The 22995-nt window shown below is 43.4% G+C and overlaps 1 protein-coding gene across 1 annotated transcript in view; it reads left to right on the top strand.

The window, feature by feature from the left end:
- Positions 1–1759: 1759 nt before the first annotated feature.
- The window catches only part of LOC136581748 (mucin-2-like), a 176267-nt gene continuing 155031 nt past the window's right edge, over positions 1760–22995 (top strand). Inside the window, exons 1-3 of the mRNA XM_066582371.1 lie at positions 1760–2026; positions 17243–17341; positions 20037–20125. Of these exons, the coding sequence (XP_066438468.1) occupies positions 1760–2026; positions 17243–17341; positions 20037–20125 (455 nt within the window). The remainder of the gene's footprint in view (positions 2027–17242; positions 17342–20036; positions 20126–22995) is intronic.

The following is a 22995-nucleotide window of genomic DNA, read 5'->3' as shown; positions in this document are numbered from 1 at the left end:
CAGGGAAGGCATTACCACTGTGTGCTGAGACGTGCCAACCCTCTGCACGTCTACAGTAGTGAGTGGCTTGGGGGCATCAGGGGACCGCCGAGTACTTAAACTGTTGCTGCCTGCGGCTCTCCTCAGACGCATGCTGGCAGAGGTTAGGGATAGAGCTCCTGAGGTAGGGAAAGTGTTAGTGTAGGGATTAGGTTGCGGTCAGGCAGGGATCCTGACGACAAGAACCCAACAGTTCTTCTTAGGGCTATTCCTTTCATTGTGTGCATTAGCATTTTGGCTGTCTGGGACCAGTAGTGCACCAATTTTTTTTTCAGGCATCCCGGCTGTATTCTGCCCACGTGTGTTGGTGTACACTATATACCCATGTTTGGGTGCTATTTTGCAGCGTACTGTATCTACCAGTACTATATGGTGGGTTAATTTTTCCTGGGCAGCTCAGAGTGTCTCAAATCTACCAGTCTCTGTGTGCAGTGAAGGAGCCCTAGTACTCAGCACAATACACTGGTTGAATTTTTTCTGGCCTTGCTTACAGTTTCTCAAGTCTAAAAGTCTCTGTGTGCGGTGAATTAGTCCTAGTTCTCAGTGCTACACACTGGTTAAATTTTTTCTAGCCTTTCTCAGAGTCTCTCAAGTCTAAAAGTCTCTGTGTGCAGTGAATGAGCCCTAGTTCTCAGCGCAATACACTGGTTAAATTTTTTCTGGCCTAGCTCAGAGTCTCTCACATCTAGCAGTCTCTGTGTGCGTCGAATTAGCCCCAGTTCTCAGCGCTATACAGTGGGTTAATTTTTTTCTGGCATTACATATAGCCTCTCGTATCTACAAGTATATGTGGGCGGTAAATTACCCCTAGGTATCAGTGGTATACAGTGGTTTAATTTTTTCTGGGTGGTGAATTAGGCCGAGGAATCAGCGGTTTACAGTGGGTTAATATTTTCTGGCCCTGCTCAAAGCCTCTGATATCTACAAGTCTCTATGGGTGGTGAATTAGCTCTAGTTCTCAGCACTATACAGTGAGTTAATTGTTTCTGCCCCTGCCCAAAGTCTATCATATCTACCAGCCTCTGTATGGGGTAAATTAGCCCCAGTTCCCAGCACTATACAGTGAGTTAATTTTTCTGGCCCTGCCCAGAGTCTATCATATCTACCAGTCTCTGTGTGCGGTAAATTAGCCCCAGTTCTCAGCGCTATACAGTGGGTTAATTTTTTCTGGCACTGCATATAGCCTCTCGTATCTACAAGTGTCTGTGGGTGGTAAATTATCCTTAGGTATCAGCGGTATACAGTGGTTTAATATTTTCTGGGTGGTGAATTAGGCCTAGGTATCAGCGGTATACAGTGGCTTTATATTTTCTGGCCCTCCTCAAAGCCTTTCGTATCTACAAGTCTCTGTGGGCGGTGAATTAGCCCAGTTCTCAGCACTATACAGTGTTAATATTTTCTGGCACTGCATTCAGCCTCTCTTATCTACAAGTCTTTGTGAGCGGTAAATTACCCCTAGATATCAGCTCTATACAGTGGTTTAATTTTTTCTGGCACTGCATAGAGCCTCTCATATCTACACGTCTCTGTGTGCAGTGAATTAGCCCCAGTTCTCAGCACTATACAGTGAGTAATTTTGTCTGGCTCTCCTCTATCTGAGGGATTGGTAGAGCGCCACATATCTCCACTCCCCAGCTTCATGTCATATTTTGTAGGTCCGCGTGGTAGACCATTATTAAAAGCACAGCAGTGCGATCAGGTGCCACGTGAGGAGTTTGTCATGACCAATGCGGAAAATGTGGAACTTTCACAGACTCAGGGTGATGAGGGTGGGGACTTAGAATTACTGTCTCATGAGCTATTTGTGGATGATGAGGATGAGACACAGTTGTCTGCAAGCGAGGTGGTTGTAAGGGCACTAAGCCTGAGGGAGGAGCAGACTGAGGAGTCAGAGCTGATGGACGATGATGTGACTGACCCCACCTGGCTTGCAAAACCTACTGAAGACAGGGCTTCAGAGGGGGAGGCAAGTGCTGCAGCAGAACAGGTTGGAAGAGGCATGGGGTGGCCAGGGGGAGAAGCATGGCCACAGCAAATAATCCACCAACTGTTCACCATAGCCCCCTCTCGCAGCAAGCCACCATGCAGAGAGCTAGGTGTTCGAAGGTCTGGAGGTTTTTTAGTGGGAGTGCGGACGACCCACGAACAGTGGTGTGCAACCTGTGTGGCACCAAGATTAGCCGGGGAGCCACCACCACCAGCCTGACCACCACCAGAATGCGCAGTCATATAATGGCAAAGCACCACACAAGGTGGAACAACAACCCAAGAGCTGTTGCAGGGTTTGACAGAGCAGACTGACCAGTGGCTTTCGCCGCTGAACCTCCAACCAGGCATGGTCGTGTGTGATAATGGGCGTAACCTGGTGGCGGCTCTGCAGCTTGGCAGACTAACACACATGCAATGCGAGGCCCAAATGTTCAATCTGGTGGTTCAGCGCTTTCTGAAAAACTACCCCCAGTTTTCTGACCTACTCAGCAATGTGTGTCGCGTGTGAACCGATTTCAGGAAGACCACCACAGATGCAGCCGCCCTCAGGACACTGCAACAGAGCTTCCAGCTGCCAGTGCACCGACTGCTGTGTAACATGCCCACCCGCTGGAATTCTACGTTGCACATGTTGGCCAAGCTGCACAAGAAGCATAGAGCCATTGTAGAATACCAGCTGCAACATGGCCAGCGGAGTGGTAGTCAGCCTCCGCAGTTCTTCACAGAGGTGTGGGCATGGATAGCAGACATCTTCAGGTCATAGGAAACTTTGAGGAGTCTACACATATGGTGAGCGGTGACGCAGCCATTATCAGCGTAACCATCCTGCTGCTTTGCCTGCTGAGAAATTCACTGCTAAGCATAAAGGCCGATGCTTTGCAGTTAGAACAGGAGATGGAGGATAACAGTATGTTGCTTGATAGCCAGATCACCCTCACACCTGTTTCTCAGTGCATATTGGAGAAGGAGGAGGAGGGGGAGGGGGGACAGGAGGAGGAGGAGGGGGAAGAGAAAGCTGCCCACACTGCAGAGGGTACCTATATTACTTCCCTCACATCTGTTCAGTGTGTATAGGCTGAAGAGGAGGAGGAGGAGGATCATGAAAGTCATCCTCCTAGTGAGGACAGCCATGTGTTGTGTACTGGGACTCTGGCACACATGGCTGACTTCATGTATTCAAGATAGGAAAAAGACTCACTTAATGCGCTCCGTCAAACTGTATAAAGGTAAGGAAATCTTACTTGTTGAGGGGTGCCTGGACTCCTGGCACCCCAATATCCAAAGGAGCAGGGAAATTCCAACGAAGCAGGGATATTCTTCATAAAACAATTTATTGCATATAAGAACAAATAGGTAAATGTCGCAACGCGTTTCGGCTTTTGTCAAGCCTTTTTCAAGCATAAGGAACAATTGACAAGTGGTTCCTATTTATAGCAAACATACACTGAGGGGAAGGGGAAGGGGAGGGGCTGTGGTGTGGACAGTCGCTATGTGCAATCTCTAAATAATAGGTATAATTCTATAAGTGGTATCATATCCTCATTTTTGGTGGCATACTATTATAGTTGTTTATATAGTGTATACAAACTAAAATTATCAAACGGTACCCATAGAGGAACACAACGCTATTCAGTCACGTGATCGGAACTCGAAAACGGGAAGGGGGAAGTAATATGATGTTGCACTACAGGATGGGACGTTCCTTTAAACAGATCAGACTGGCGTTGGGTATCCTTGGATACAGGAAAGGGGCGGGTTCCCATCACGTCTCTTCCAGGAGATCTTTTACCACGTCATTCGGGAGGTCACGTGATGTTACGCTGGACGTGATGACGTTCACTCGTGTGGGCGTTACACCTCGCAATAGTACGATGATCTTCCCGTAGCTTGGTCACATGGGGTTTACGTAGTGCGTAATGACGTCCAACGTTCGAAGACGTTGTGTCACATGATTGCACTATCAGAGTGCCGTAGGAAAAAATTTGTTTATATAATTTCTCATGTGACTAACTATGGTGGCCCCTTTGGACCAAAATTAAATGAAGAGAACATATCGCTAAGGACAGCAACATGCCAAATGACTATATGGGAACAATCCGACATTGCATATTATTATCTAATGTATTCCTTTGGAGGTTTCGAGATATAAAGAGGGATGGGAAAAAAAGGGGGGGGGGGAGTAGAAATCACAGGATTATATACATTGCATAATTCTAAAATAAGACCACATGTCAAACAATAATTAATAAAGATAAAAATATATAATATGATAAATAAATATCAGTCTTAAAATCAATTAAATTTCTCTTATATATTAATAAAAATATTAATAAAATTTCTCCAGTGTTTCGTTTAGTCCTATAGGGTGTAATGTGTTGAATTTAAATATATAAAACATTTCTTTTCTTACTAACTAATGGTTACGTGGTGTAATTTGCTCCAAGGCTGACTTCATGTTAAGCCTTTCCCATGATCCTCGTGTTAGACGCATTCTGGCCAACCAGGATTGCTGGGTGTTCACCCTTCTCGACCCACGGTATAATGAGAACCTTTCCACTCTCATTCCCGAAGAGGAAAGGAGTACGAGAGTGATGCAATACCAAAAAGCTCTGGTGGAAAAGCTGATGCTAAGGTTCCTATCTGAAAATGCTAGTGGTAGAGGACGTACTTCAGTGGGACAAGTAGCAGGGGAGTCTATCTTTAAAAAATGTTTCTGGGTTTCACTTGCACCGTGGGTAAACCAATTTTTCAGGGGTACACCTGTACTCTCGGTACACACATTTTTCCGTGCTTCGCCTATACTCAGAGCAAACAAATTTTTCTGGGCTTCGTCCAAACTCAAAGCAAAAACAAATTTTTCTGGGCTTCGTCTATACTCACAGCAAACCATTTTTTCAGGCCTTCTCCTACACTCACAGCAAACCAATTTTTCCAGGCTTCGCCTATACTCTTAGTAAATACATTTTTCAGGTGTTAGGCTATACTCTTGGTACACTTAATGCCCGTGTTAGTTGAGGGTGTGGGCAGAGGCCAAGGTTCTGGGCGGGGTGCAACTCTGCCATGTTTGGCCACTCTAATTTCTTCATACTTCCTGCTGTCAATGGAGCGATCAAAGGAACTGTAACTGATTTAATGAGACTTTCACAGGGTCACTGTATTGCTGTGGTGGCAACTTTGGGAGCACCTCCTGCTTAAAAGAAATCTTTCATTTTAGAAAGGGTTGCTAAATTTTGCTGATGCTTGGAAGTACTAACATCTGAGTGTGCTTTATGCCGGCGGTAGTTGAGGGTGTGGGCAGAGCCCAAGGTCCTGGGCGGGGTGCAACTCTGCCATCTTGGCCACTCCAATTTCTTCATGGTTCATGCTGTCCTTTGAGCGATCAAAGGAACGGTAACTGACTTATTGAGACTTTCACAGGGTCACTGTATACCTGTGGTGGCAACTTTTGCGACACCTCCTGCTTCAAGGCAATCTTTTGATTCAGAAGGGGGGGGTGGTTGAATTGTGCTGGTGCTTAGATGTACCAGCATCTGAGTCCACTTTGTGCCCACGTTTGTTGAGGGTGTAGGCAGAGGCTAAGGTCCTGGGCAGGATGCAACTCTGCCATGTTTGGCGACTCTAATTTCTTCATACTTTATGCTGTAAATGGAGCGATCATAGGAACTGTAACTGATTTAATGAGACTTTCACAGGGTCACTGTATACCTGTGGTGGCAAATTTTGCAACACCTCCTGCTGCAAGGCACTCTTTTGTTTAAGAATGGGTTGTTGAATTTTGCTGGTGCTTAGATGAACCAGCATACAAGTCCACTTTGTGCCCACGTTTGTTGAGGGTTTGGGCAGAGTCTAAGGTCCTGGGTGGGGTGCAACTCTGCCATGTTTGGCCACTCTAATTTCTTCATACTTTAAGCTGTCAATGGAGCGATCAAAGGAACTGTAACTGACTTAATGAGACTTTCACAGGGTCACTGTATACCTGTGGTGGCAACTTTTGCCACACCTCCTGCTGCAAGGCACTCTTTTGTTTAAGAATGGGTTGTTGAATTGTGCTGGTGCTTAGATGAACCAGCATACAAGTCCACTTTGTGCCCACGTTTGTTGAGGGTGTGGGCAGAGGCCAAGGTCCTGGGCAGGGTGCAACTCTGCCATGTTTGGCCACTCGAATTTCTTCATAATTCATGCTGTCAATGGAGCGATCAAAGGAACTGTAACTGACTTAATGAGACTTTCACAGGGTCACTGTATACCTGTGGTGGCAACTTTTGCGACACCTCCTGCTGCAAGGCACTCTTTTGTTTAAGAATGGGTTGTTGAATTGTGCTGGTGCTTAGATGAACCAGCATACAAGTCCACTTTATGCCCCCGTTTGTTGAGGGTGTGGGCAGAGGCCAAGATCCTGGGCAAGGTGCAACTCTGCCATGTTTGGCCACTCTAATTTCTTCATACTTTAAGCTGTCAATGGAGCGATCAAAGGAATTGTAACTGACTTAATGAGACTTTCACAGGGTCACTGTATACCTGTGGTGGCAACTTTTGCGACACCTCCTGCTGCAAGGCACTCTTTTGTTTAAGAATGGGTTGTTGAATTGTGCTGGTGCTCAGATGTACCAGAATCCGAGTCCACTTTATGCCCCCGTTTGTTGAGGGTGCGGGCAGAGGCCAAGATCCTGGGCAAGGTGCAACTCTGCCATGTTTGGCCACTCGAATTTCTTCATACTTCATGCTGTCAATGGAGCGATCAAAGGAACAGTAACTGATTTAATGAGACTTTCACAGGGTCAATGTATACCTGTGGTGGCAACTTTTCCAACACCCCCTGCTTCAAGGCAATCTTTTTATTCAGAAAGGGTTGTTGAATTGTGCTGGTGCTTAGATGAACCAGCATACAAGTCCACTTTGTGCCCACGTTTGTTGAGGGTTTGGGCAGAGTCTAAGGTCCTGGGCGGGGTGCAACTCTGCCATGTTTGGCCACTCTAATTTCTTCATACTTTAAGCTGTCAATGGAGCGATCAAAGGAACTGTAACTGACTTAATGAGACTTTCACAGGGTCACTGTATACCTGTGGTGGCAACTTTTGCAACACCTCCTGCTTCAAGGCAATCTTTTGTTTAAGAATGGGTTCTTGAATTGTGCTGGTGCTCAGATGTACCAGCATCCGAGTCTACCTTATGCCGGCGGTAGTTGAGGGTGTGGGCAGAGCCCAAGGTCTTGGGCGGGGTGCAACTCTGCCATCTTGGCCTCTACAATTTCTTCATGGTTCATGCTGTCCTTTGAGCGATCAAAGGAACCATAACTGATTTTATGAGACTTTCACAGGGTCACTGTATACCTGTGGTGGCAACTTTTGCGACACCTCCTGCTTCAAGACACTATTTTGTTTAAGAATGGGTTGATGAATTGTGCTGATGGTTAAAAGTGCTAGCATCTGCTTTATGCCCACGTTTGTGGCCCCTGACAAGTTTGTGACGAAGGTGGCACGGAATTGGAATAATTGTAAGCCAACAGTCCTTTTTAGGACTACTATTCCTCTCATTGTGTGTATCAGCAGTTTGGCTGCCTGGGATCAGTAGTGCGCACAAGGCATTTGCAAGCATCTTGGCTGTATAACAGGACAACTCATTGTGCAGTGCCTGTTTTTGAATGTCTGCTGACGTATAATGCCCTGAGTAGTAAACAGCTGCGTTGGTTTGGGTCTGATAAACGCACGCATCCCTGGGGGTCAGCGCTGGTCGCTATGTATTATCTCTCGTGTTACCACAGTTATCCGAGATACTCATTTGGAGCGGTCACAGGAAGCGTGACTGATTTCATGAGACTTTCACAGGGTCACTGTATACCGGTAGTGGCTACTTTGGCAACACCTCCTGCTTCAAACAAATCTTTGGTTTAAGAATGCGTTGCTGTATTGTGGAGATGTGTAGAAGTACCCACATCTGAGTCCTCTTTATGCCCACATTTGTGGCTCCTGACAATTTTGTGACAGAGGTGGCACGGGATTAGAATTATGATCATACGTTAATTTATCAGCAATTCTCATCAGCATTGTGGGCTATCGCCCACACTTTCAGAGAGGGCCGCTGCCAGGCCCTGCCAACCCTTTGCAGTGTTTGTCTCCGATTCCTCCTCATCCAAGGCGCACTTATAATTAGACATGTGGGTGGTGTGGCTATCAAGTGACTGTGTGGCATGAGGGCAGCTGAACACTGCGCAGGGAAAAATTTGAGTACGCTGTGTACGCAAGCTCATGCAGGGGATTGGACAGCAAAGCCAGCATGTAACAAGGGAGAAGAGGCAGTGGTGTCACCTGCAGGCGGTGATTGGTCTTTGTTGCACCTTGTGTGGTGTATAGCTAAGATGTGCCAGCGCGTGTGCATTGCTGATTATGGTCTGCCCCAAGTGAATTGTTAGGGGGGTGACCACCAGGCTCTTGCCCACAATTTGGCTTAACAGTGTGACCTGAAAGCCTCAGTTCTATCCATGCATGCTGCCCCTGCCGTTACCCATCCATTTCTGTGGTGTTTCTGTGACTTTCTGATGTTTTCAGGGGATTCGCACAACCTCCCCTATGCGGAGCATCGGTCACCTTGAAAAATGCTTGAGTCTCCCATTGACTACAATGGGTTCGTTACTTGAAAGGAGCTCTCGAGCATTACGAAAAGTTCGACTCGAGTAACGAGCACCCGAGCATTTTGGTGCCTGCTCATCTCTAATATTGACCATAGATGATCTTGAATGGAGATTTACCGTAGGATTTGTAGGTTGTTGGAAAATGCAGCTGAAAATAACAGCTCGGACCGATTATCCTGCTGTGCATTAATATAAATTCAAAGATATTGCTCGGGGACCCAATTGAGCTATTCTTTCTGACCTCTACTCTGAGGATGGCATCCAGAGAAAAATCCAGAAAGATCTTTCATCCACTAAGATCTTTATCCAGTGTTTGTTTAGAATGGAAAAAGGCTTGAGAAGACTTCTAAATGTGCTTGGTTAGGTGATTATTTAGGGTGCATTCACATGAGCGTGTGCGTACATAGGTGCACACAAAACCACGCACCCACGTACGCGTGAATGCAGGTCCGTGCAGCGTTGCTTTCAACGGGGCCGCTGCTGCTGCCGGCAGCCACATTGAAAGCAGTAGGATGCCGGCAAGCCCTGCAGTGATTTTCCGGGAAGGGATTGAAATATAAGCCCTTCCCTGAAAATCATCCCTGGTGTGTGTAAAAAAAGTATATATTTATTTACTCACCTCTCTGCTGTTGCCATGTAAATATTATCAGCACTAAAAAAGATGTCATCAGAGTCCGTACTCGACAGGATGCGGCAAGCATCTGCCTCGGTGTAGGTAAACACCCTAGACATATCTGGGTGATCATCCTCCATATGTACAGATAGATCTAATGTCCCACCGGGTGCGCGCTGCGAAAAGTCCATAATGTATCACAAAAATCAGAATTTGCAGCAGCACCCCTCAAAAAGCCGTTGTCAGGGGTGGAGATGCAGAAGCAATGATGCCGTGCACGCTGAGTCCGAGCCCAGACTTTTCAATGGGCTCAGCAGAATGTAAGCATAAAAGAAAAAATGGACGAGATTTCTCAGAAATCTGGTCCATCCAGGACGGCGAATCTGTTGTGGTAAAGATGGCAGAATGTCCATTCTTTTTTTTTCCATTGTGGCCGCGCTCTCCTTTATGGGAGCGCAGTCCGCAACAGAAAAGCATGCGGCCAAACCACTCCAAAACCCACAGCTAAGTGCGCGGGTTTTGAAGCAGCGCTTTCCCGGTGGAAATCTTGTGGTGTTTGGCTGTGGCCAAACCACGAGATTTCCGCAGGAAAAATGCCCTGTGAGAGCTCAGCCTTAAAGACCGCCGGCACCCACTGAGTTTCGAGCAGGATTCACTCCCAATCCTGTTCCATACCAACCGCGCATCCGGAGAGCATACATGTAGGCACTTTAGGGTGAAGGGGTTAAATATTCACATTCTGACATCCAAAAATACTTGTTTTATGTAATCTTCTTGAGTTTTGTGGTTCTGTTACAGTGACATAGGTTAAGCATTACACAGGTCAACCTTTTATTCCTAGATTTATTATAACCCTCAGGGCTTCTTCTGATGGGCGCATACACAAGTTTGCTTGCTGCTATGGAGCGTATTAGCGCCTGAACCTGTAAAAAGTTTTTTTTGTTTTTTTTTATAGTTCAAACTTTGCGCTATTGCACGTGCGCAAAAAAAAAGCAGAAATATTGGTCCTGCCCTATCTTTTCTCGCACATAGAAAAACTACGTGCAAGAAAGATAAGGCAAGCTCTATTTTTTCTTGTGCATAGTAGTATCACACGAGAAACATGGCCATGAAAATGAAACCATTGAAATCCCACCTGCAGAACATGCCGACATCACAGTCATCTTTTTAAGCCCTCAATGCCATGTGCTACTAGATAAAGTTCTAACTCTTTTATGTACTTAAGGGCTCCTGCACACTTGCGTTTTTCTTGCGCGTTTTTTTCACGCGATTATCAATGGGACTTTCTAATGTTAAAAATGCATCGCACAAAAATTGCAAAGCACCAAGTTGCAATGCGTGTTTAACATTAGAAAGTCCCTTTGACAATCGTGTGAAAAAAACGCAGCGATATCGCATGTAAAAAAAGTGCAAGAAAAAAAGTGTGCAGGAGCCCTAAGGCCCCCAGATTAATATCTTACTCCGTCTTCTGCACACGCGCCTGTCGCCGAGATGACGGACGCATGTGCAGAAGCCGTGGATTGCCAAGGTAATTTAAAATCCGTCATGTATCAGATCCATGGAGGGAGATGAAATTGCTTACCTAAGGCCTCTGGCAATGTACACTGATGGGATCCTTATCCGTGGACCTCTGCCCAGCTTTGGTGCAAGCGCCCGTCGCCAAAATGGTGGGCACAAGTGTAGAGGCTGGGGAGAGCCTGGGATATTAAAAATATTGCTCCTGTCTACTAAAGATAGCTGAGAGCCTGGAGCAGTGACCGAGCATCGCAGTGAGCGGTCTTGGGTCATGTGATCACCGTTAAACAATGGATAATGGCGATCACGTAAAAGTTAAAACACAGTTAAAGTTGAATGCTCCTTTTGGTTTGGGCCCTGTTGTGTATACAGATAGAAGATTAGGGCGACAATGGGGATGTTTTTGAACACGGGACAAATGTGGTTATCCATTTTGGGGTGAAAGTTTTTATTTGTGTGCGTACTGTACAAAAAAACCTGTTTTTAAAATAACACAATTGCCAAAAAATGAAAATCGTAATTTTTTCCTTCTGCTTTGCTTAGATTCATTGAAAAACTGTGGGGTCAAAATATGCAGTACACCCCTATATTGATTGGTTAAGGGGTCTAGTTTTCAAAATGGGGTCATTTGTGGAGGTTCGCCATCGTTTTGGCCACTCAAGGGCTCTACCAGTGTGCAATGGGGCCTAAAACACCTTTAAGCAAAATGTCTGTTCTGAAAACCACCGGCTGCTCCTTTCAGTTTGTGTCCCGTTGTGTATACAGACATAAGGTTAGAGCCACAATGGGTATGTTTATGAACAAGGGACAAACGGGGGGATCCATTTGGGGGTAAAAGCCTTCATTCACATTTGTACTGTACAAGAAAACCTGTTTTTAAAATGACACAATTGCCAAAAAAAATGAAAATTGTCTTTCTTTTTCTTCTGCTTTGTTTAGATTGAAAACTGTGTGGTCAAAATACGCAGTACCACCCTAGATAAATTGGTTAAGGGGTCTAGTTTTTAAAATGGCACCATTTATGGGGTTTCTCACTTGTTTTGGCCACTCAAGGGCTCTACAAGTGAGCAATGGGGCCTAAAACGCCTTCAAGTAAAATATCTGTTCTAAAAGCCACCATCTGCTCCTTTTGTTTTGGGCCCCTTTGTGCATACGGACATAATATTAGGACCACAATAGGTATGTTTCCGAACACAGGACAAACAGGGGTATCCATTTTGGGGTGTAAATCCTCATTTTCATATGCACTATACAAAAAAATATTTCTTTGCAAAAATATGAATTTTTTTCTACTCTAAATTGCAATAACTCTTGAAAAAAACTGTGGGGTCAAAATACTCCTGACACCCCTCGATGAATATATATCAGATTTCCAAAATTTGGCTCCGTCACTAAGGCACAAACAGGCTTTGTCACTAAGGAGTTAAAAGGTAGATATTAATGCTGTCAAAAAAAGGTAAATTAACACTTGTAGGTCAGGAATAGAGATGAGCGAGCATATTCGTTAAGGCAAATTACTCGAGCGAGTATCGCCATTTTCGAGTACATGCCTGCTTGCCCGAAAAGATTCGGGGGCGGCGGAGGTGAGTGATGAGTTCCGGGAGTGAGCAGAGGGTAGCAGGGGGAGAGAGAGATCTCCCCCTGTTAAACCCCGCTCTTCCCCACCGCCCCCCTCCGGCCTCCGAATCTTTTTGGGCAAGCAGGCATGTACTCGAAAATGGCTATACTCGCTCGAGTACTTTGCCTTAAGGAGTACGCTCGCTCATCTCTAGTCAGGAGTTGTCAAGCAATGCTATTTATAATACTAAAAAAGTTATATATTAACTAGAAGAGGCGCCAGGTCAGACGATCTATGAAAGAAGGAGGTAGGAGATTGGAGGTAATATCTTCGGAATTTGGATAGGTCATGAGTATATTTCTGCAGTAATTCAAAAGTTACAGTTATACTGCTATGCATATTTATATTTCATAAATTATTAAAAGTAACAGCTCAGGTGTTAATCTCCACCTCTTGCATGAACTTCAGATGGATGCAAGCCAGTTTTCTTCTTATAAAGCCTTAGCTTGAGGACAGAAGGTGGGAGATTCCTATGTGGATATCCCCAGGTGCACACAGTAGCCTCTATCCACAATGCAGCTTCAGATCGCACTATGGATTTTCATTATGGGAATCAACTTTTCATTAAATCAAGGTAAATAAAAATGCTATTTTTTCTGTAGATCACATACAGTTTTAGACTCAACATAGACAATTAACCCATCATTGTTAATCTTAATTACGGGTGTAAATGTCAATTAAATTAGTATGAGGCATCAACATATTATCAAGTATGAATTTTTTTTATAACTTTTATAGACTTAACACAAAGACATTGTGAATTTAGCCAAAGATAGGGAATAGTAGCTCTAATCGCTGATCTACTATGATTTTTATGCTTCCTTAGATTAGTACTTAGTGTCTGCGGAGAGTGTTGTCACAATCACCTGCAAATAGTAGTATTTTATTTTACGGATCTACCCCTTACAATTGCTGAGGATTTTCATAGAAAAGTCAGAGAACCCTAACCCTGGCCTGGACAAAATTATTATTTTTAGTTTTTGGTTGAAGTTTTAAAGTAAACAGCCTAAATGAAGAAGAATTTTAGATGCGGTTCGGACTCTGAGATTCTTTATTAACCCGGGTAACATTTCAGCTTTCAAGGAGCTTTGCTTAAGCAATGAGGCTTCTATTGAGCTGAAACGTTTGGAGGGTTAATAAAGGATCTTGGTCTGGATCTTTGTTTTCTACATGCTTGATCATGTCCTGTGAGAGGTGCAATAATATCCAATACTGCCGTTTTTGAAGTATTATACAGCTTAAATGACTATGTTTTCTTTAAATGGTGATAAAGAAAGATTTGCTGCATGAGAAAGTATTACTTAAAAATATACAACCGACATCATGTAAGAGAACTGATCATCTGATTGTAGTCTTTAAGGGTGAGTTCGAAAACATTAGTTTTTATGCAGTTTATTGAGCCATAGCAGAACTGGACCCAACAAAAAAGGAACAGTATAAGATTTTCTATTATATTTGCCTTATCCTTTGAATCCACTTCTGACCTTTTCTCAAAATACTGCCAAAAAAAATTGCAACCTTTTTTTCAAAAAGTGCTTTGTGAGAGCATGGTTCCTTCTGTTTTTCAGGGTGTTGTTTGAGTTTATAATTGCAAGAGTGAAAGTATTCTTTTTTTATTTATCTTACAATTAGTATCATCTGATAATAATACTTTTTTCAACTGGCTTCAATAATACCAAATGTTTTTTCTTTAAAAAAAAGGCATGAATTTTATGTGTTTTTTACAAGACATTTTTAGTTGTTTTTTGTTTTTTATACATACACACGTTTTTTCAAGTGTTACCTTTTCTATAAAAAAGGCGTTGGAAAAACATCTGCAAACAATGTCTGGAACATACTGCATTTTGGGGGGAAAAAAAAACGTGCCACGTACCCACAAATGCACAAAAAGTGATGAAAAAACATCAACAAAAAGACGTTCTGTCAAATGTGTTTCATATTTGCTTTATGACTCACAACTCAAAACTTGGCTGCTGTGTTAAAAAAGCAGGAAAAATGTAGCAAAAATGCAGCATTTTCGTAAGGCCTCGTTCAGACGGGCGCTGTTTTCGCACATTATGCATGCGAAAAGATTGCGTCTTAACAGAGCTCATGGTTTCCTATAGAACTGTTCACAGTAAGGAATTTTAGACGTGCTAAATACTCGCACAAATCAAAGATAGGCCATGGACTGCTAACTCACATCTAAGGTCCAAGGTGCGTGAAAAGATAGGACCTGACTAGAGATGAGCGAACGTACTCGGTAAGGGCGATTTCGCAATCGAGCACTGCGATTTTCGAGTACTTTACTACTCGGGTGAAAAGTACTCGGGTGCGCTGTGGGGCGGGGGGTTGCAGAGGGGAGTGGGGGGTAGCAGCGGGGAAGAGGGGGGAGCCCTCTCTCTCTCCCTCTCCCCCCCCACTCCCCGCTGCAACCCCCCGCTCACCCACAGCGCACCCGAGTACTTTTCACCCGAGTAGTGAAGTACTCGAAAATCGCGGTGCTCGATTGCGAAATCGCCCTTACCGAGTACGTTCGCTCATCTCTAGACCTGACCTATCTTTGGTGTATGCTTTCCGTAGACTCCCAAGGGAGCTCTGATCGTGTGAATGGGCTAATTAAAAAAGCAGAAATTCACCCATTCACGCGATTTTTAGTGCAGTAGAGCCGCAATTTTTACATGCTCCTCTAATGTCCGAAAACAGCGCTTGTCTGAACAAGGCCTAAAAGAACTATGTCTTAAGAAGTTTTGATAAGCTCACTTGGCTTTGCACTGCTGACAACCTTTTGCTGCTACTAGAGATAAGCGAGCACGTTCGGATAAGTCAGTTACTCGAGTGAGCATCACTCTTCTCAAGTAACTGCATTCTTGTCCGAGCAGGCTCGGGGTCGGTGGAGTATAGTGTGAGGTAGCGGGGGTGAGAGTGAGAGAGATATCGCTCTCTTTCTCTTGCCCCCGCTAACCCCCGTCGCCACCCGCTCACCCCCGAGCCTGCTTGGACAAGAATGCAGTTACTCGAGAAGCTCGAGTAACTGACTTATCCGAGCATGCTCGCTCATCTCTAGCTGCAACCATTAGTCCTAAGTCTTGTCATGGAGTGTCAGCTCATATTTAAAGCAAAGCATTTAAGTTGTTCAGCAATTAAGTTGTTTCACAAGGCATAAGAAAAAACTCTGCAAAATGGTTTGCCCATCATTTCACAATGTAAAACACGGTCATTTTGTGTTGAAATGATCACAAATAGACCCTGATAATATTCTGGAATGATAAATGTACCCATTACTGAGCTTCATTTAGTGTTATATTCACAAACTAACACAAATACGCCGCCATTTAAATGTTTTGGAACAATCATTTTGTCAATTTTTTCTGCCGTCTTGATACATAAAACAATTATTTTTTGCTTTCTTATATCCAACACTTCTTATTAATTGTTTATTGAATCTTATTCTCATTTTATAGTTTTTCTTAAAGTTCTTGTAATATAAAACATAAAAGCATATTTTCGTGTGGGCCTATTTGAAGTCTGATATTAATAAGGGAAAGCCAACTCAAGGCTCATTTAAATGATTGATTGAAAAAGTTTTAAAAGGAAATACAGAGCGCTTTAGATATCTGCTCAATAACATCATTAGAAGACTCACCGGTCCATTATTCAGTAGGCTAATATCAAATTTCAGTTATTTTTTTCCTATTAGGCTGAACTATCAATAACTAGAAATAAATGATATAGTGAAACTTGGCTGAAGTAGCACATTATAAAATAGGGATGTTCGAAAAGATGAGCCTGAGGCAAAAATAATTAGGGATATCATTGGTATTTTATATAAAATCTTGCATTTTTTATTCATTAATTCTTGGATGATATATTAAGCATTTATGGTTGACTAAAACAATGTCAAGGAATAGCCACACAGGAAAAAATGTTTTTGTGAAGCACCCAGAATTCATGTTCTGTTTGGTTTACTATATTCATTATTGCATGAGATAAATCAGCATTCCCACCTAGTATTTTTCTGGACCTTATTATTGTATAGAAGTTATTCGAAAACGGAGAGTCTCTAGGTAATCTTTGCTCAAGTGACTGACTACTCTCATCACTAAAAGTCAAAATTTGGAAATCCTTAGCTTGTCTTGTCGACACATATCATTCCGTCTTTATGCTGTTACTGTACGTTGCTTTTGAATTTTGGTGTAGAACCTCTATTTAAAATATCAGCTGTGAATTCAAAGAGTTACATTGTAGATTGCCTGTCAACAGTTCATCAAGTAAGGTATTGTTGGAAAGAGACCCCAATGACCTGCATTCACGGACCTCAAGGCTGGACACGTGTGCTTTCACTTTATAGTGAACAGATATATTCTACAGCTTGTTTTTAAAAGGTTATTTGATTTCATATAGCAATCTGAAAATAACTAAAACACTGGGTGCCAACAAATAAAACTTTTTAGCTGTTTTTCATGAAGCTTGCGTTCAGTGATCATTTCTATTACCTTCCAGTTGATCTTTCATTCAAGATAGAGATATTAATTTTTTTTGCTTCTAGCGGGATATTTTCCCGATGTTAGCATTATGGGTCACCTCCATTTCTACTCTTTCATCTGCTACATCAAACAATATCACCTATTGTTCCTGATCATATAATGTGGCTAGCCAAACCACATCACTCTAGACATTACAGGACATGGCTTGATGAATAAACCACATAGTCTATAAATCATTAAACAATTCTGAGGGTATTATGTTTCACATTTTTTATCAAATGAATTTTCACTCCGATCTAGTTTCTCTCTATTTTGTAGTTACTATATTTTATTACTGTGAACGTAACATTTTTTTTTTTAAATTCCTGTTGTAGACTCAAAGAAAGATTGCTACCAAGCAGAAAAAGGAAACACAGAAATCGAAAATCATGGAAAAATCAGAGGCAAGAGAAGTTTACCTAGACATGGTCAAGGTAAGAAAAAAGTATTTAAAGACATAACTCTAAGTATAATAGCTAACATTAAAGGGGTAATCCGGGCAATAACAAGTGATAACCTACACTCTCTATAGGTCGTCACTAGTTGATTGGTGGGGATCCGCCACTTGCAATCTTTGCCTATTAGCTGATCATTTGGCCTGCTGTTAGTTCAGTGGATTGGTCGCCATCACCAATGGTCAAGAAAGGACGTGTAAGCACTGGCTTCACTCCCATTGAAATCAATGGGAGTCTATCCTCCTATTGCACTTCCTGCTCCTCATTATGGACAGGATTGGATGACTGGTCCTGACTGTAATGAGGAGCAGGAAGTGTAATAGAAGTTGAGTGCTCCCATTGATTTCAGTGCAGTTGGCCGGACAATCAGCTGATTGATACCCGCCAATCTACTAGTAATGACCTATCCAGAGGAGGGATCTTCATCATATATAAAAGCCTGGAAAACCCCTTTAATATATCTTTACTTTACAATGATATTTTACATGCTTTCCTTCCATAGAATGGCACATATACTTAATTGTTACTTGTAAATTGTCTCAACCAGGCATTATGGCCACAAGGGTGGGGAACAGTCTCTAAATACTGCAACTAACATATAGCAATTCTCTTATCATTGACAACACTCAGATAGCAGGGCTTACTTTTCAACTGGATCAGCCTCTGATACACTGTCATCTCTGTCTCACAGTCACTGACTTTAATCGCTAGTCCTGATGACGACCTCTGTTATACACAGACATTGGTACACATCCCTCTCCAGCCTCATATGCCTTCAGCTTGGAGTCTTTTTCAGAATTACTCTGTAGCCCAAGGAAAACTCTCTACTCTTGCTGCTCCATGCTCTCAGGGACTGATGCACAAATTGTGGCATTGGATCCTCTTCAGGCCCAATGACACTAACCCATCTCTCTTCTGTCTTTTCAATCTGCTCTCCCTGAGCACTCTCTGGCCATGGTCTTGGTGTGCAGCTTAGTTATTACTTAAAGGGGTTGTCCCGCACCGAAACGGGTTTTTTTTTTTTAACCCCCCCGTTCGGCGCGAGACAACCCCGATGCAGGGGTTAAAAAAACAACCCGCACAGCGCTTACCTGAATCCCGGCGGTCCGGCGTCTTCATACTTACCTGCTGAAGATGGCCGCCGGGATCCTCTGTCTCCGTGGACCGCAGGGCTTCTGTGCGGTCCATTGCCGATTCCAGCCTCCTGATTGGCTGGAATCGGCACGTGACGGGGCGGAGCTACACGGAGCCGGCATTCTACACGAGCGGCCCCATAGAAGACTGCAGAAGACCCGGACTGCGCAAGCGCGGCTAATTTGGCCATCGGAGGGCGAAAATTAGTCGGCTCCATGGGAACAAGGACGCCAGCAACGGAGCAGGTAAGTATAAAACTTTTTATAACTTCTGTATGGCTCATAATTAATGCACAATGTACATTACAAAGTGCATTATTATGGCCATACAGAAGTGTATAGACCCACTTGCTGCCGCGGGACAACCCCTTTAAGTCGCGGTCATTGTCATCAGGTGAGTGGAAAGGAGAGCAACACCAGCACTTGGGCCAGATGAATATCTGAGGCCACCTACATCTCAACACAGCTATGGTGATGCTCTCCTTCCCAGCTAGGGATCTCATTCAGGACCCACACAGTACATCATTTGGTGGGAAACTCTCTTTGCCCCTGTACCTCATCCCTAGCCAGGGACTCTGGGCCTATGTCTCCAGCCAGGCACTGCTGACTCTCACTTCAGTCTTATTGCCATCTACTTGGCCCACTTTTAATGCTCCCCATACTGTAGTATCCACAACTGCAGAGCTTTACATAGGTTCACCCCTGATATGTGTAGGAGGTGTAAGACCCATATCTCAAGTATGAGGCTGCAGTCACAAAGCTTACTCCACACACTACAGTACACTGCCAAAATGATGCCCAATGGTGCTTTTATACAGTCCCTTCTTTTACACTTATCAGCAGGTAATGCATTAAGCCACTTGCACATCATTCAAGGGGCTGACATTCTCATCCTATGGGCTGGCTATGCACAAATCACATCCCTGGATGGAGCTTCTTTCTCTGCTGCTCTGATGAGCTCTGGAAGAGGAAGCTCTACATCCTGAATGACATGGATGAGGACGTGATTAGGGCAGCACTCCTTCACTCCCTTACACTTCTCCTACCCATTTTATTCTGTTTTTGCTGTTTTGCCATCCTACGCAACATACAACAGCCCATTGTCCTTAAGGAAGGCTGCTTCTTGGTTATGCCATCCTGCTGCCTATGCTAAAAATGGTAAATGGCATAGCAGTAAGGTACTGTAAGCGGAGACAAAGATGATTTGCAGCACACAACAGCTTTACTGTACAAATATTTTACACGTTTCTACTCCATAGAGAGCCACATATATTCAAATGTTACTTGTAGATGGTCTCGAACAAGCCTTATGGCCACATGGGTGGGTAATAGTTTCTAAATAATACAACTTGGGTGTTGCAAATCTCTTATCATTGATGAAACTCTGGTAACAAGGCTAGCCTTTCAGTTGGATTATTGCTCGGATACAGGTGGCCCAAAAAACTCAACTTTCAACTACAAAGCTAAACACCCACTAAGTTTTTTCCTTTTAACAAACCTTTATTTGGAGCAGATTTTAAGGTTCTTATGTCTATGACAAGGTTGAGCTTGAAGACTGTGAATTTTCAGACTTTATACTAATGATAAAGAAAAACAACTGTTGCGTCAAGTTGTGGAAGCAAATCGTAAGGTTGTTCCAACGCAGATTACCGAGAAGTCTGCTGTCTGGTCCTTAAGCACTGACCTACAAGTATTCGTGTTGTAATTTTTGACTATTTTCATATATGTGGAGTAGAGATGAGCGAGCATACTCGCTAAGGGCAATTACTCGATTGAGCATTGTCCTTAGCGAATACCTTCCCGCTCAGAAGAAAAGGTTCGGCTGCCGGCAGCGGGTGGGAAGCGGCGAGGGAGAGCGGGGTGGAACTGAGGGGAGATCTTTCTTCCTCTCTCCCCCCTGCTCAGGGGCTCACTGCCGCAACCCACCTCTCACCCACGCCAGCAGCCAAAACTTTTCTTCCGAGCGGGCAGGTACTCGCTAAGGACAATGCTCGATCGAGTAATTGTCTTTAGCGAGTATGCTTGCTCATCTCTAATGTGGAGGTATTTTTGTAGGAACAGCACAAATGTGTAGATTGTCAGGACAAATACCATTGTCAATAATTAATGTTAAAGTATAGTGGTTCTTTTGCTAAAGCAAATTGTTAATATTAATGCTGTAGCTTGTGGAATCGGAAATCTTTTCTCATAATATACATCCATTTTGAGCACCATCTTGCAGTTGGAGTTTAAAGCTAAAACTTTACCATAACATTACTATAAGCAGATGTAACAAATTGGGAAGGTGTCTTGCTGTATATCTGCCACTTTATTTTTTGCTATATCTTTATGGACCACCCTAATACACAGCCATCTCTCTCTTCACAAATAGTCACTGACTTTAGTCTGTAGTCCCAAAAGAGAGCTCCCTGATACAAGAACTTTGGTGTACAGGCCTCTCCAGCCTTTAGTGTTTTCAGCTAGTGGTCTGCAGCCTGACTCACTAGACCAAGCTAAACTGGGGCAAACTCTCTACTAACTGATCAGTAATCCTAGGGACTTACACAAAGGTCAAGGCGTTGGCTCTTCTTCAGGCATAGCGGCATTAACTATGGTCTCTGCTGCCACATTTAGGATTGTCAGACCGCCACCCACAGCTCACCCCACACTGGTCCACTAATGTGGCGTTTGCTGGTGCTTTTATAAGGTCCCTACTTACACAGTCATCACTAGCTGTGTTAATTGCACATTACATTGGGGCCAGAGTTTTCATCCTATGAGTGGGTAATGTGCTAATCGCATGCCTGCCTATGTTATCCAGGGGACAGATTCTTTCTCCATTGCTCTTCAGAGAGGCACCACTGGTCAAATCTTCTTGAGGGGCAGCGCTTCTCCATTTCTTTACAGGTACATGGACAAGGCTATCAATTGATCCTATTTTATTGACCCTCACAGATATAATAGTTTTGCAAGTTTTGTATTTATTCTACATTTTGTTCTATAACTCTTCAGCAGTATATCTATACACTAAATAAGTGTTTTATGCTTTTCACAGCTTTAAAACACAAACAAAATGGAGTCTGCAGCACCTGGGGAAACTTTCATTTCAGGACTTTTGATGGAAACATCTACCGTTTTCCAGGGATATGTAACTATCTCTTTGCTTCACACTGTGGGAAACATTATGAAGACTTTAATATTCAAATTGATCAATCATGGGAAAAGTCACTGCCGACCGTCTCTCAATTATCCATAAAGATAAATGAACTACTTATAGAAGTCATTGACCACAAGCCTTCGATTAATGGGGAAAAGTGAGCATAACTCTTATATAACACAGCATGGCACCATACTTGCAAATCTAATACCTTTCACAATATCTTTCTTTTATGCTATTTTACTCCAAACTAAAAATCAGTATCCTCTAATTTTTTCTTTAGTTTTCCTGTATATAAAAACAGAAGTTTTGTAGAATGAACTAATCTGTCTAAACATATCATTGTAAATATGTCTTTACTCCCTCTCTCTCTGATGGCCAAGTATTTTCCTTCTCTATCATTCTTTTCTCAATTCTTTTACTATTGTGCCTTGTACATTTGCTATGTATCACTGCATATCTTTCCATTGTGTTCTAGATTTTCCTTTGAAGGAAAACTCCATTCTTGAGGAAAAACTGTGAACAATATTTCACAGTTTGTCTATTTAAAAAGTTGAGTATCTATAAATAATTGCTTTACTTATCTTGTAGCACTTTTTTATCATATAGAGGCGCATTTATATAAGACCAGTGTTTTACACACCAGTCTTAGATAAGTGAGGACAGAGAAAGATGCGCCAAAAGTAATAAGAGGCACTAGCCTCTTAGTACAGTTGGCACATCTTTGGCCTGTTGTACACCACCTTCCGAAATCTATGGCAGGTAAAGCCTATCACAGAATTGGATTATAGCTTATGCCACTTTCAATTATAATGAATTTGAGGGGCTGCAGCAGGCACTACCCACTTTTTTCAAAATTGGCAAGAGCAGCAGAAAAGGCAGACAAATTGCAAATGATTGCACAAGTCGGACTTGCACAAACATTTCCTACGTTTTAATGCCAGAATTCTGGTATAAATTTGCTTACGGTTGCTTATGAATTCCCTCCCATGATGTCTTAAAGGGGTTGTCCCGCGCCGAAACGGGGTTTTTTTTTTTTCAATAGCCCCCCCGTTCGGCGCGAGACAAACCCGATGCACGGGTTAAAAAAGAAAACCGGAGAGTGCTTACCTGAATCCCCGCGCTCCGGTGACTTCTTACTTACCTGGTGAAGATGGCCGCCGGGATCTTGGGATCTTCACCCTCGGTGGACCGCAGGGCTTCTGTGCGGTCCATTGCCGATTCCAGCCTCCTGATTGGCTGAAATCGGCACGTGACGGGGCGGAGCTACAAGGAGCCGCTCTCTGGCACGAGCGGCCCCATTCAGAAAGGAAGAAGACCGGACTGCGCAAGCGCGTCTAATCCGGCGATTAGACGCTGAAAAT

The sequence above is a fragment of the Eleutherodactylus coqui genome, chromosome 11 (genome assembly GCF_035609145.1).
Source record: "Eleutherodactylus coqui strain aEleCoq1 chromosome 11, aEleCoq1.hap1, whole genome shotgun sequence".
NCBI classification, from domain to species: domain Eukaryota; kingdom Metazoa; phylum Chordata; class Amphibia; order Anura; family Eleutherodactylidae; genus Eleutherodactylus; species Eleutherodactylus coqui.
This window is presented reverse-complemented; position numbering and strand designations above follow the sequence as displayed.